The sequence below is a fragment of the Nicotiana sylvestris genome, chromosome 7 (assembly GCF_000393655.2).
Source record: "Nicotiana sylvestris chromosome 7, ASM39365v2, whole genome shotgun sequence".
Taxonomy (NCBI): domain Eukaryota; kingdom Viridiplantae; phylum Streptophyta; class Magnoliopsida; order Solanales; family Solanaceae; genus Nicotiana; species Nicotiana sylvestris.
Window position 1 is genome coordinate 98,200,942 of NC_091063.1, and position 13,793 is coordinate 98,214,734.

A 13,793-nucleotide genomic window follows, 5' to 3' on the forward strand; every position below is an offset into this window, starting at 1 on the left:
ATATTTTTAAATTAAAATTTAAATATTCAAAAATTATACAAAAAATACTATAAGTAGAAATTTTTCTCATGTCAATTTGATAAAAAATATATTATAAAATAATGATCAAAGTTCACATAATTTGAATATCGGAAATTAAAAAGTACCACATAAATTGGGACGGACCGAATAGTAATAATGAAGTAAATAGCCATCAGAAAATAACTTGTTAAATGGGTACGTATAAACTCATTTTCTACGGATAAGTAAACAAAATCCAACAAATTACATTGCATACCCAAATAATTTTTTTGTTAAACTATCAAACTATAATTGTAAAAAGCGCACCCAAGAAAAGTGAAGTTCAAGAAGAGACCAAAAAGGCAAAACACTAATGGAAGTAAAAGAAACAAGAAGAAATTAAGTTAAATACTGCTGGAGATAGCAGACAGAAAAAATTAGTTCAAACTTGACTCTCAGTATTAATGTCATTGGAGTTTTTCTTGGCAAGATTGTGCATCCAAACCTTAAGTAGTCTTCTTTTAACTCCAACTTGTTGACAAAACTGTTGAACCATAGCTTCCTCTTGCTTTTGCATCTTCCACCCAATTTTCTCAGCAAAGTTGAGCATTTTCTCCTTTTGTTCTTGACTAAACTTTGTTCTGAATCTCTTCTTCACCAATTGTTGATAATTAAGTGGCCTAGCCATAACCCCACAACCACCATTTATTATACCATCTTCTTGATTAATACCTGGTATTGATCCCATGTGGTTATTATAAGACATTATCATCTGATGTGGTGCTGCTCTAGAAGCAGGGTACACAAATGCTTTATGAGGATGTCCCACATAAACTTTTCTTACGAGCTCACCTTCTGTTTCTTTTCTATGGAAATTTCTATGGCAATTGCAAACAGAGCAAGTGAGGAATTCAAAAGTACCTTCTTCACCACTAGGCATGAATTCTCCACATCCATCAGTTGCATTTCCACCCATAGCTGCTGCATGGTTCTCGAGGCATTCCTTGTACTTCATCATTTTCTTATTAGAGGAAATTGGGGGTCCATTTTTGGAAGTTATTATTTGTGAAGAGGGTATTATGTGATTATTTTGGGGTGCAGGGTCATGATGGATCATGTGCCCATGACCATATGCGCTGTTAATTGGCATTGCCATTTCTCCTTCTTCGTTTGGAACTTCCATTTCTAACCTCTCAAATTTCTTTAGTATTCTTGTTTTTTTTTTTTTTTTTGGAGACAGAAAAAAGAAAGAAGAAACAAGACAGGACAGGAAAAAGTCAACGGACAAAAAAGAAAACTACAATCTCCAGCTAGGTATATATTTCAAAGAATAAAATGAATTTTAACTCAAGTAAGCTAAGCTTCTTTAGCTCTTGGATAAATATGGAACTTAAAACAGCAGCTTCCATGAATATAGGAATAAAAAAACTGCAAATGATCAAGATGGGATTTTTATTTTTCTTAGGAAATGGAGTTTATTGGAGTAAAGTATTGTACTAAGAACAAGCGAAGAAAATGGGACCAAAAAAGGGAGAGGGGATGGCATGGACAGAAAAACAGAAGAGTTTTTTGCGCAGATGGCTTTTGCTAGTGAAGCATTAAACACAAGCTTATAGCAGTATATTGTGAAAGCCAAAAAGACTAGATGAGAGAGACAAAGAGGAATAGTATGAAAAGATTAATTATTATTGTGTTATTCTTTTTTTTTTTGAAATTAAAAAAAAAAAAAAGAGTAGGTTGCTTGCTTTGCTTCCACTATCAGGCACCATGTTTACGCCACATAGAGAGCAGTGTGTCATAATTTGGAAGACAGATATAGAGGAGGGAGGGACAAAGAGTGTTCCCATAAAAGAATGCTTTAAAAAGAAAAGAAATGACCTTTTAATAATATTAGCTAAAAAAACTCTCTAGCAAATAGTAATCTCAAGGTTTAGTTGCAAAGAAGTCTTAGTGGGATTTGATTATAGGTTTTTATATTCTATATTTGTTTTCCTTAAAAAAGTAGTAGTACTTCTCCAAAAAAGTTAAAAACTGAGTTTGCAAAAGACTCAAACAAACGCTTAGTTGGAGGAAAAAATTATTTTTGAGATAATGCAATGAGTTGAATGGTGCAAGAAGCACATGGATCTGCAATGCTATATTAGCGCAAGCAAGAGCTGTTGGTGCACATGTCGTTTACCTCAAAATTGCACATCAAATTTTTCCATGACTTTTTACTTTGAGGTAAACTTGAAATATCAAAGCACTTACCCTAAAAATAACAACAAAAATAATAATAATTTTTTTTTAAATAATCAATATATTTACTGTCAATGGACATAAATGACAGAACTAAGACATGTCTTTTACAGAATCATAAAGGGATAGAAAAAAGGAAAATTACCAGTCATGTCCTCCTATAAGTACCTTATTACCAAAATTGGTAATTCGTAAAATACTACTAATATTAGTTATGCTACCAATATTAGCCAATAAACTATTTGTAGTAAAAAAAAAAAGAGGTTAATTTTTGCCTTTTTTTTTTGAGTGAGTGTTATTAGAATAGATTTGGTACATTTTAAAGAGGTTGAATCTCAATTTGGGATAATTTGGTGGAGCTTTGAGATGGTTTAAATTAAAAATGCGAAATAGAAGATGAACGTGAAAAAAAGATAATATATATATTGTATTGGGTAAAATTAGCAGATGACAGGTGAATATTCGTTAAGTGAACACATGACAGTAAAGACACGTAGGAGATGCGTGAACAAATAACTGATACTGAATCTAAGTATGTGGCAGTGTTATATGATTCCCGGTGACATCAGAATTGGAGAAGAAAATTTAAAAGCAAGATACCAGTTGAAGAAGACAGTACTAAAGAAGCAGCTGTTACAAAGAATCTTAGTATTTACACTCAACTGTTATGTGGCTATTAATAGGGGTCTTTTTTCACTTTAAGAAGGAGCTTAACTTGGGGATTTTGTTTCTCCTAATTTAGCTATAGGTAAACTATTCATGGAAGGGCACGAAATACTCGTATGAAAAAATGTTAAACTTATTCTCTTATTTTGTTAACATTACTTTGCCTAAGTACTTTGTTCTTGATAATGTTCTAGCTACGAGAAAAGCATAATTCGAGGCTCAAGCTCATCTCTTCTTAAATTATTTCTTGCTTTATTCAATTTTTTTCTTTACCATTTCATTTTCTTGGAAACAATTTAATACACGTGTTTATATACCACATAATAAATACAACTATACCATTTTAGGGGTAAATATGTATCACATTATGTATTATTTTGTGTATCACATGTATATATATTCATGTATACCTGTGTGTGAGATACATATGTGATACATGTGTCACAAAAGAATCTTTCAAACTCGATTTTAACTACGAGTTTTGATACAAATTAATCCAAATCACCTCCAATCTTGCTCAAATTTTGTATGTTGCCTCATCTATATATTTTCAACGAATTCCAACCATACCCATTGAAAAAAAAATTCTATTTTTTAATATTTTATATCATTAGTAATGAATTTTGACTCTAAACTAGTCTAACTCGCCATTAAGCTTTGTCAAATTTTGCATATGGCCTCATCTACGTATTTTCAATGAATCGCAAATTCAAAACAAATCTTCTTTTACCTATATTTTTTGAATATGGTATATCATTGTTATTAGGTTACAGCGCCCAAAAGGCATTGAGTTTTGAACTTGTAACTTTATGATCCAAAGTAAAAATTGTGACATTAGATTATTTTTGTACATGGAATCTCAAAGAAAATGTTCGCTAGTGGTTCCTTTTGGCCGCTACTAATAAGAACTATTCCATGGACAGAGAACGTTATATTCCAGTCGAAGAAGTAAAACGTCCACACTTAAAAGACACTAATTACTTGGCTTTTGAACTTCACTTGCTTTTAAAGAAGCTAATTGGCTATCTTCAAGAAAAGGAAAAAGTGAATGAGGAAAAAAGTGACAGTTGGGGCAAAAGATAAAAACAATGTTACTCCTAGTTGATAAGATGATAGTATTAATAGCCAGGTGAGCAAATGCATGAAAAGTCAGTATAATAGCCTTTATGTTGTTTCATTATAAGAATGCAACTCATAACGTAGTTTCGTTTGGTTTTTTGCTCTTTCAAACAACTCGCTACTTCTTCTAGATCTTGCATGCAACTTCTATCTTCTGGAGTGATGACCCGATAGGTCATCTTATATTTTAGAATCAAATTCTATATTTTGAAACCTTAAAAATCTCATTTTAACCCTTCTCAATTTGTGTACGCATTACGAGCATATTTCTGAAAAGCTTTTATGTTAAAAACTGTGAAATATATGAAATTTTGCTTTGAAATCCATTTGAGTTGACTTCGGTCAATATTTTGAGCAAACGGATCCAGATTCATGTTTTGACAGTCCCGGTGGGTCCGTATCATGATTTTAGACTTGGGCGTACACCCGGAATCGAATTTGGAAGTCCATAGCCCGAGTTATCGGACCTTGTTGAAATTTGAAAGTTAAAGGCTTAATGAATTTGAAATATTTGACCAATAGTTGACTTTTTGGATATCGGGTCCGTATTTTAATTTCGGAACTCGACATAGGTCCAATACCATATTTATGACTTGTTTGTGAAATTTGGTGAGAAACGGAGTTGGTTTGACGTGATTCAGACGTCCGGTTGTGAAAGTAGAAGTTTCAAAATTTTCTTGAAAATTTCAATTGATTTGGTGATCAATTCGTAGTTCTAGGTGTTATTTTGGTGATTTGATCGCGTGAGCAAGTTCGTATGATGTTTTTAGACTTGTGTGCACTATTGGTTTAGAGCCCCGAGGGCTCCAGTAAGTTTCGGATAGGCTACAGAGTGAAAATTAGACTTAGAGCATTACTGGTTCTGAAATTTCTGTAACTGATGTCTGATCTCGCATTTGCGAGATTAGTGTTCGCATTTACGAACATTCCCCATGCTGACAGACTCGCAATAGCGAGCAAATTCTTCGCATTTTCGAAGAGTACCTGGGTCAGCCTTAGTTCGCATTTGCGATCAAGAGATTGCATTTGCGGGGATCCAGTGTTCGCATTTTTGGACAAAACTTCGCATTTACGAAGTGTGGGCTGGGCAAGCAGTGATCGCAAATGCGATCAATGGGTCGCAATTGCGGAAGGATCAGAGTTCGTATTTGCGAACTATTCGTCGCAAGTGCGATGAAAGTAGGGATGTGAAACCTTCGCATTTACGATAGGTTCTTCGTATTTGCAGGGCTCGTATTTTCGAACCCTAGGTCGCAAATGCGACACCTGCAACTAATCAAAAATTGACTTAAACAGGATTTTTGGTTCATTCTTCAAATTTTCAAACTCAAGAATTCTAGAAGCGATTTTCAAAGAACTTTTCTTCCCTAAGTCATTGGTAAGTGATTCTAAGCTAGTTTCTTTCAATCTTTCACTACTTTTCCTAAGATTTCAACCTAAAATCTAGAGTTTTCATAGTGAAAATTGGGGGGTTTTGGTAGAATTAGGGATTTTTGAAAAAAAGTAATTTAGACCTCAAATTGAGGTCGGATTCCAAATCAAATTACATAACCGGGCTCGCGGGTGAATGGGTAATCGGATTTGGGTCCGAATTTTGGGTTTGGACCAAGCGGACCCGGTTGTTGACTTTTGTTGACTTTTTTAATAATGACCTAAATTGATTTCTTTGTAAGTGTAGGTAGTTCCTAAGACTTAATTGGAATCGTTTGGTTGGTAATTTTCTAGATTCTATTGGTTCGGAGACTTGTTTGAAAGGAAAAGCTGTGGTTGAACTTTGAGTTTGGTCTTTGGAATGAGGTAAGTGTCATGGTTAACCTTGACTTGAGGGAATATGACTTGTTTGTCTATTTGCGACATGTTTAGTTGGGTACAACGTATATGTGAAGTGACGAGTACATATGTGATGTTGTTGGGTTAAAGCATGCGGGTGAGACTTGATTCCTTGTAATTATTGCTTCTTTGATCATGTTATCTATGTTTAGACTAGTTATTGTTAAATTGATCATTCTTATCATGTTTACGGATTTTTTTGGTGATAATTGGGTATTGATTTCAAAGTTGAGGTTGGTATTGTGGAACCAAATGTTGAAGTAAGACTTGTTCTTGTTATTCTATCTCATTGTTGTTATTTGTTCATTGCTTTATGGTGTGGGAGAGTGTTAATACACGAAGGGTGATGCCGTGCCATATTGGAAGTGTTAATGCACGAATGTGATGCGACGCCATGCCATATGTGAGTCTTAATGCACGAAGGGTGATGTCGTGCCATATTGTGAGTGTTAATGCACCAAGGGTGATGCCATGCCATGTTATGAGAGTTAATGCACGAATGGTGATGTCGTGCCTTATCTATTGATTTATAATGTGAGGTTGAGAGTAAAAGCACGAAGGGTGATGCCGTGCAGTTTCGTTATTTCACTGTGAGGTTGAGAGTAAAAGCACGAAGGGTGATGGCCTGCACTTTTTCTTACTGTATTTAATTGTCTTCACCGGTCAAAGGTTTATTGATTTTGTCGGTTATCATTTCTGTCAAAATTCTCATATCTTGTATCCCTCTTTAGCATGTCCCCCCTCCGGATATTACTTGTCTAGCTTTTATTTGTTATTATTTGATACATATACTGTTATCTCCACAAGTTTATTATGTAGGTGTCTTGTTATCACCTCGTCACTACTTTGTCGAGGTTAGGCTTGACACTTATGAGTACATGGGGTCGGTTGTACTCATACCTCACTCTGTACTTATTATGCAGATTTTAGTACCGGCCCTAGCTAATCGTGAGGTTAGTCGCTGGACTTGCTTGTCGGAGACCCAAGGTAGATCTAGCATCAGCAGACCCTGGAGTCCCTTCCTAGTTTCTTTATTATACCATTTCCTTTCTTTCAGAACAGTTATACTTTCTTTCAGATTTTGTTTGTAGTAACCCTTAGAAGATCGTGAATCGTGACACCAGATCCAAATTGTATTAGTTAATATGGGTTTATAATATTCCGCAAACTCAGTTTTAGCTTATGTTTAGCTTAATTGTTTCTGTTATTAAAATTGATTGAAGTTGACTTAAGAATCCTCTAACATTTGCTCGCCTAGTAAGTCAAATGTTAGGCGCCATTACGGTCCCGAAGGTGGAAATTCCGGGTCGTGACAAGTTTGTATCAGAGCACTAGGTTGCCTAGGTCTCACAAATTCACGAGCAAGCTTAGTAGAATCTAGAGGATCGGTACTGAGACGTTTGTACTTATCTTCCAGAGGCTATGAAGTTTAGGAACAAATTTCACTTCTTTTCTTCTCTGTCATGCGATTTATTTTTCTCAATGCTAATTGAACTCTTCTACTTTTGTTCTCTCGCAGATGGCGAGAACACACATTGCATCTTAAGCTGAGCAGTAGCCAGAGCCCCCCGTGGCAGCTCCTACGAAGGGCAGAGGTTGAGGCTGAGGTTATGCTAGAGGCTGCGGCAGGGGCAGAGCTCAGCCCAGAGCTCGAGGAGCAACACCAGTAGTGAAGGCACAGGTGGAGTTTGATGAAGAGGTTCTAGCCCAGACTGTGCTTATCGGGATAGCATAGGTCCCGGAGGGGTTCATTGCCACCTAGTGCTTCTGCCTGTTGTTGCGGCACAGGCCGGTGATGGACCAACTATGTTTTCTGAGTGCTTATTGAGATTGGTCAAGTTTACCAAGCTCTTCCCAGTTCACTTTAGTGGTGCACCTTCTGAGGACCCACATGATTATCTTGACCGCTGCTATGAGGTGCTGTGGAATATGGGGATAGTTGAGACCAATTGGGTCAATTTTGCTATGTTCTAGATGATGGGTTTTGCCATGAGATGGTGGAAGGACTTTGTATCGATCAGACCACCTGGGTCACCTACTCTTACTTGGGACCAGTTCTCTCATATATTTCTTGAGAAGTTCCTTCCTGTCACACTAAGAGAGGACTATCACAGGCAGTTCGAACATCTTTAGCATGGCACTATGTCTGTCACCCAGTATGAGACCCGCTTTGTGGATCTGGCCCGTCATAATATTCTTCTACTTCCTATCGAGTGAGAGAGAGGGTGAGGAAGTTTATTGAGGGACTTGCTTAGCCTATAAAGTTGTAGATGGCCAAGGAGACCGAGAGTGAGATTTCTTTTTCAGAAGGCTGCCAATGTCGCCAGGCGAGTCGAGATAGTTCTAGCATGGGGGGTGGGGGGTGGGTGGGTGGGGGGGTGGGGAAGGGGTCTAACAAAAGGCCTCGTCATTTTGGTGCATTCAGTGGTGCCTCATCTAGAGGCAGGGGTACTTTTGGTAGAGGCCATCCTCCCAGGACGTTTCATTCAGCACTCAGGCATCCCACGGTGCTTCGGGTAGTCGTGGCCCTCATATGCATTATTTCGACCAGCTAGCCTACAGTCCACCACCAACTCCTATTAGTGCACCTCCACTCCAGAGTTTTCAGGGTGGTTATTCAGGATAATAGGGTTAGTTTTAGGGACGACAATCACAATAGCCGAGGTCCTGTTATACTTGTGGTGTTCCAAGGCACATTGCTAGATTTTTTCCCTCGAGCATCAAGCAGTTCTCAGTATCAGGGTTCTCGTGCCATGGTCCAGGCACCAGTGCTTCACCGCCCACTCAGCCAGCTAGAGGCAGGGGTCAGGCAGCTAGAGGTAGAGGTCAGGCCATTAGAGGTGGTGGTCAGGCCGCTAGAGGTGGAGGCCAGCCAACCAGGACCCGTCCTCGAGATGTAGTTCAGAGTGGTGGGTCCTAGCCCCGATGCTATGTCTTTTCATCCATGCCTGAGGCTGAGTCATCTGACACGGTTATCATAGATACGGTTTCAGTTTGCAGTAGAGATGCATCAGTTCTATTTGATCTGGATTCTACTTATTCCTACGTGTCGTCCTATTTTGCTTCATATTTGGTTAGGCATCGTGATTCTTTGAGTGCTCTTGTGTATGTGTCCACACCTATAGGAGATGCTATTATTGTAGGTCGTGTTTATCGTTCGTGTGTAATTACTATTGTGAGCCTTGAGACTCGTGTTGATCTTCTACTTCTCAATATGGTTGATTTTGATGTCATTTTGGGCATGGATTGGCTGTCATCTTATCATGCTATATTGGATTGTCACGCCAAGATGATGAACTTATCCTTGCCGTCGTTTCCTCGATTTGAGTGGAGAGGGACTCTTGGACATTCTACCAGCAAGGTTATCTCTTATGTGAAGGCTCGACATATGATCAAGAAGGCGTGCCTACCTTATTTGGCTTATGTCGCGATTCTAGTACGGAGGGTCCTGCCATGGATTCAGTACCAGTTGTTCGTGAGTTTCCAGAGGTGTTTCTTGCAAACCTACCCGGAATGCCACCCAACAGAAATATCGACTTCTGTATTGATTTGGCTTCAAGCATTCAGCCCATCTCTATTTCTCCATACCATATGGCCCCCCGAAGTTGAAAGAATTGAAGGAGTAGTTATAAGATTTGCTTGATAAGAGCTTCATTAGAATTAGTGTCTCGCCTGCGGTGTGCCCCTGTTGTTTGGGAAGAAAAAGTATAGATCGATGAGGATGTGCATAGATTTTTGGTAGTTGAACAAAGTCATATCAAGAACAAGTATGCATTGCCAAGGATTGATGACTTATTTGATCAGTTTTAGGGTGCCAAGGTGTTTTCAAAGATCGATTTGTGGTCTGTCTACCATCAGTTGAGGATTAGGAAATCTGATATCCCTAAGATAGCTTTTCGGACGCGGTATGGGCATTATGAGTTTCTAGTGATGTCATTTGGGCTGACAAATGCCCCATCAACATTTATTTATTTGATGAACCGGGTGCTCAAGCCCTATGTGGATTCCTTTGTGATTGTGTTTATTGATGATATCTTGATCTACTCCCAGAGTCGAGAGGAGCATGAGCATCATATTTAGATCGTTCTTCAGACTTTGAGAGACAACTAGTTATATGCTAAGTTTTCGAAATGCGAGTTTTGGTTGAGCTTAGTTGCTTTTTAGGGCTCGTTGTGTCGGCAGAGGGTATTCAGGTGGCCTAAACCTACTTCAGCTACAGGGATTCGAAGTTTCTTAGGTTTGGCGGGTTATTACTGTCGGTTTGTAGAGGAGTTCTCATCTATTGCAGCCCCGTTGACCAGGTTGACCCATAAGGGTTCCCCATTCAAATGGTCAGACGAGTGTGAGGCGTGCTTTCAGAAGTTCAAGATTGCTTTGACTATGGTGCCAGTAGTGGTGTTGGCCACAGGTTCAGAATCATATACAATATATTATGATGCATCTCGGATTGGACTTGGTGCGGTATTGATGCAGGATGGCAGGGTGATTGCATATGCATCGCGATAACTGAAGGTTCACGAGAAGAATTACCCTGTTAATGACCTAGAAGTGGCAGCCAATTGTTCATGCGCTAAAGATTTGGAGGCATTATCTTTATGGCGTGTCGTGTGAGGTATTTATGGATCCTCAGAGTTGGTAGTATTTGTTCAAGAAAGAGGAGCTCAATTTGAGGTAGAGGATGTGGTTTGAGCTATTGAAAGACTTTAATATCACCGTCTTGTATTATCTCGGGAAGGCCAATGTGGTGACTGATGCTTTGAGTAGAAAGACAATGAGTGTGGGCAGCCTTGTGTAGGTGAGAGACCACTTGCATTAGATATTCATGGTTTGGCCAATCAGTTCGTGTGGTTGGATATTTCTGAGCCCATTCATGTTCTAGCTTGTACAGTCACTCAGTCTTTATTGTTTGAGTGTATCAGGGAGCGGCACTATGATGACCTTCAATTGCTTGTCCTTAGGAACACAGTGCGACACGGTGATGCCAAGCAGGTTACTGTTGGAGATGATGGGGTTTTGATAATGCATGGTCGTATTTTTGTGCCTAATGTGGATGGACTTCATGAGTTGATTCTAGAGAAGACCCACAGTTTTCGGTACTCTATTCACCGGGGTGCCATCAAAGATGTATCAGGATTTGCGGCAGTGTTTTTGGTGGAGGAGGATGAAGAATGAGATAGTTTCATATGTCACTCTGTGTCTAAATTGTCAACCAGTAAAGTATGAGCATCAGAGACCTGGTGGTTTGCTTCAAAAGTTAGAGATTCCTGAGTGAAAGTGGGAACATATCACCATGAATTTCGTTGTTGGACTCCCACTGACTCAGAGGAAGTTCGATGTAGTTTGGGTCATTATGGACAGGCTGACCAAGTTAGCGCATTTTATTCCTGTGGCAGTTACCTATTTTTCAGAGCGGCTGGCAGAGATCTACATCCGCAAAATCGTTCATCTTCACGGTGTGCCCGTGTTTATCATTTTTGATCTAGGTACGTAGTTCGCCTCACATTTTTGAAGGGCAATACAGTGTGAGTTGGGCATGTAGGTTGAGCTGAGCACAACATTTCTTCCTCAGACGGACGGACAGTCCGAGCGCACTATTCAAATATTAGAGGATATGTCGCGCTTGTGTTATAGACTTCAGAGGTTCTTAGGATCAGTGTTTGCCACTTGCAAAGTTTGCCTACAACAACAGCTTCCAGCCGAGCATTCAGATGGCTCCCTATAAGTCATTATATGGTAGGCGGTCCGATCGCCGGTTGGATGATTCGAGCCGGGGAAGACTTGGTTGTTGGGTACAGATTTGGTATAGGATGCCTTGGATAAGGTCAAGATTATTCAGGATCGACTTCACACAGCCTAGTCTATGCAGAAGAGTTATGCCGCCCGTAGAGTTCGTGATGTTGCATTCTTGGTCGGAGAGCAAGTGTTGCTTTGGGTTTTACCCATGAAGGGTGTAATAAGGTCCAGCAAGAAGGGCAATTTAAGCCCTTAATACATCAGACCTTTTGAGATTCTGCAGAGAGTAGGTGAGACGGCTTACAAGCTCGCATTGTCACCCAGTTTATCAGTAGTTTATTCGGTATTCCATGTGTCCATGCTTCAAAAGTATCATGGTGATCCGTCTCACGTGTTAGATTTTAGCTCTATCCAGTCGGACAAGGATCTGACTTATGATGATGAGCCGGTGGCTATTCTAGCCCAGGAAGTTTGTCAGTTGAGATCAAAGAGTTATCTTCACTTCGAGTGTAGTGGAGAGGTCATGTCACGACCCAAATCGATGGACCGCGATAGACAACCGGTACCTTACTCAATCGAGTACCAACAACATAACATATCTTTCTATCATAAGTAAATGAACCGGAGTAAAGCATAAGGGAATACAAAGTTATACATATGAAGTACGGGCCTATAAGGCCGTCATGATTCTTTATATACTCGAAACATAGGCCGACAAGGCCATACAAGTATCCGTATACATGACATCTGTATACAAGCCTCTAAGAATATATAATATCATAAAGGCTGGGACAGGGTCCCGCCATACCAATCAATACATGTACTAATCATACTGACCAAAGAAGAAACTCCGGATCAAATGAAACGCACCAACACCTTCCGCTGAGCTGATAGCCTACTTGGAGGACTCTTGACCTGTCTATCAGGACCTACGGGCATGAAACACAGCGTCCCCAGTCAAACGGGACGTCGGTATAAATAATGTACCGAGTATGTAAGGAATAAAAATCAGTAACTAGTAGGCATGAGAGAAACAAGGAGTAAAAGACTCAACATGTATATCTGAATAACTCTGTGAATCATTTAATATTATAATGTCGTGCATATGCGTATAAATGTCATACCATGCATGGGTATATGCGTTCATAACATCCTCAAACCTCTGAGCGCATCCCATTATATCATCTCGGCTACTGTGGACAAATCATAACCATATACCAGCTGATCAGGTATTGGTGCGTATATAACGTTGTCATGCCCCAAACCGATGGGCCGCGACAGACACTCGGTACCTTACTTAACTGAGTACCGACATAACATATGTTTTTTATTGTACTTTCATTGGCAAATGGGCCAAGCGGGCCATCATGGGCTAGCTAGAATAGACATATGGGAATACTCCATATAGGACGATCCAACCTGATATAAAATAAATTATACATGTGACATACGGGCCTATAAGACCAACATGATCATTTATAAACTCAAAACATAGGCTGGCAAGGCCATACAAACATCCGTATACATGACATCTATCTACAAGCCTCTAAGAGTATATACTTATAATAAAGGTCGGGATAGGGCCCTGCCATACCAAACAATACGCGTATAAATCATACTGACCAAACAAGCAACTCTGGAGCAAATGGAGCGCACCAACTTCTTCCCTGAGCTGATAGCCTACTTGGTGGACTCTCGACCTGTCTATCAGGACCTACGGGCATGAAACGCAGATTCCCCAGACAAAAGAGACTTCAGTACGAATAATGTACCGAGTATGTAAGGCGCAAAAATAATATATAAAAGACATGGATGAAATATAGAGTAAATGACTCAACTTGTAAGTTTGGATAGCTCTGTAAATCGTGAAATATTTATAATGTCATGCATATGCGTGTAATGTCATGTAATGCATAGGTCTGTACGTACATAATATCATCAAGCCTCTAAGGACATCCCATCATATTATCTCAACCACTATGGACAAAATTATCAATGTATACCAGCTGATCAGGTGGTGGTGCGTATATAATGTCGTAACCTTTTCCCATATCCCATATACATAGATATACATATATACACGTATATAACACCGTCTGAGTCATATTTCAGCCACTGTGGGCAACATCATCATCATATACCAGTTGATTAGGTGGTGGTGTGTATAGAACGCCGTAACCTTTTCCATATCCCATATATAACGCCAT

The 13,793-nt window shown here is 39.3% G+C and overlaps 1 protein-coding gene across 2 annotated transcripts; it reads right to left on the bottom strand.

Annotated features, from left to right (window-relative positions):
* Positions 1–201: 201 nt before the first annotated feature.
* Positions 202–1,667, bottom strand: LOC104214112 (zinc-finger homeodomain protein 4-like). Of its 2 annotated transcripts, XM_009763738.2 has the most exons (2): positions 922–1,667; positions 202–732 (listed from the first exon to the last, which is right to left on the bottom strand). In XM_009763738.2, the coding sequence occupies exons 1-2, from the start codon at positions 1,181–1,183 to the stop codon at positions 443–445; spliced, it is 552 nt and encodes a 183-aa protein (XP_009762040.1). In that variant the 5' UTR covers positions 1,184–1,667; the 3' UTR covers positions 202–442. The 2 variants fall into 2 exon arrangements, with proteins under 2 accessions (XP_009762040.1, XP_009762039.1); XM_009763737.2 differs by having other exon boundaries at positions 202–1,667.
* Between the last annotated feature and the right edge of the window lie 12,126 nt (positions 1,668–13,793).

What these genes read in the sequence shown, in the direction of transcription:
- LOC104214112 (XM_009763737.2), bottom strand. Translation starts at nt 1,183, where the DNA reads ATGGAAGTTCCAAACGAAGAAGGAGAAATGGCAATGCCAATTAACAGC.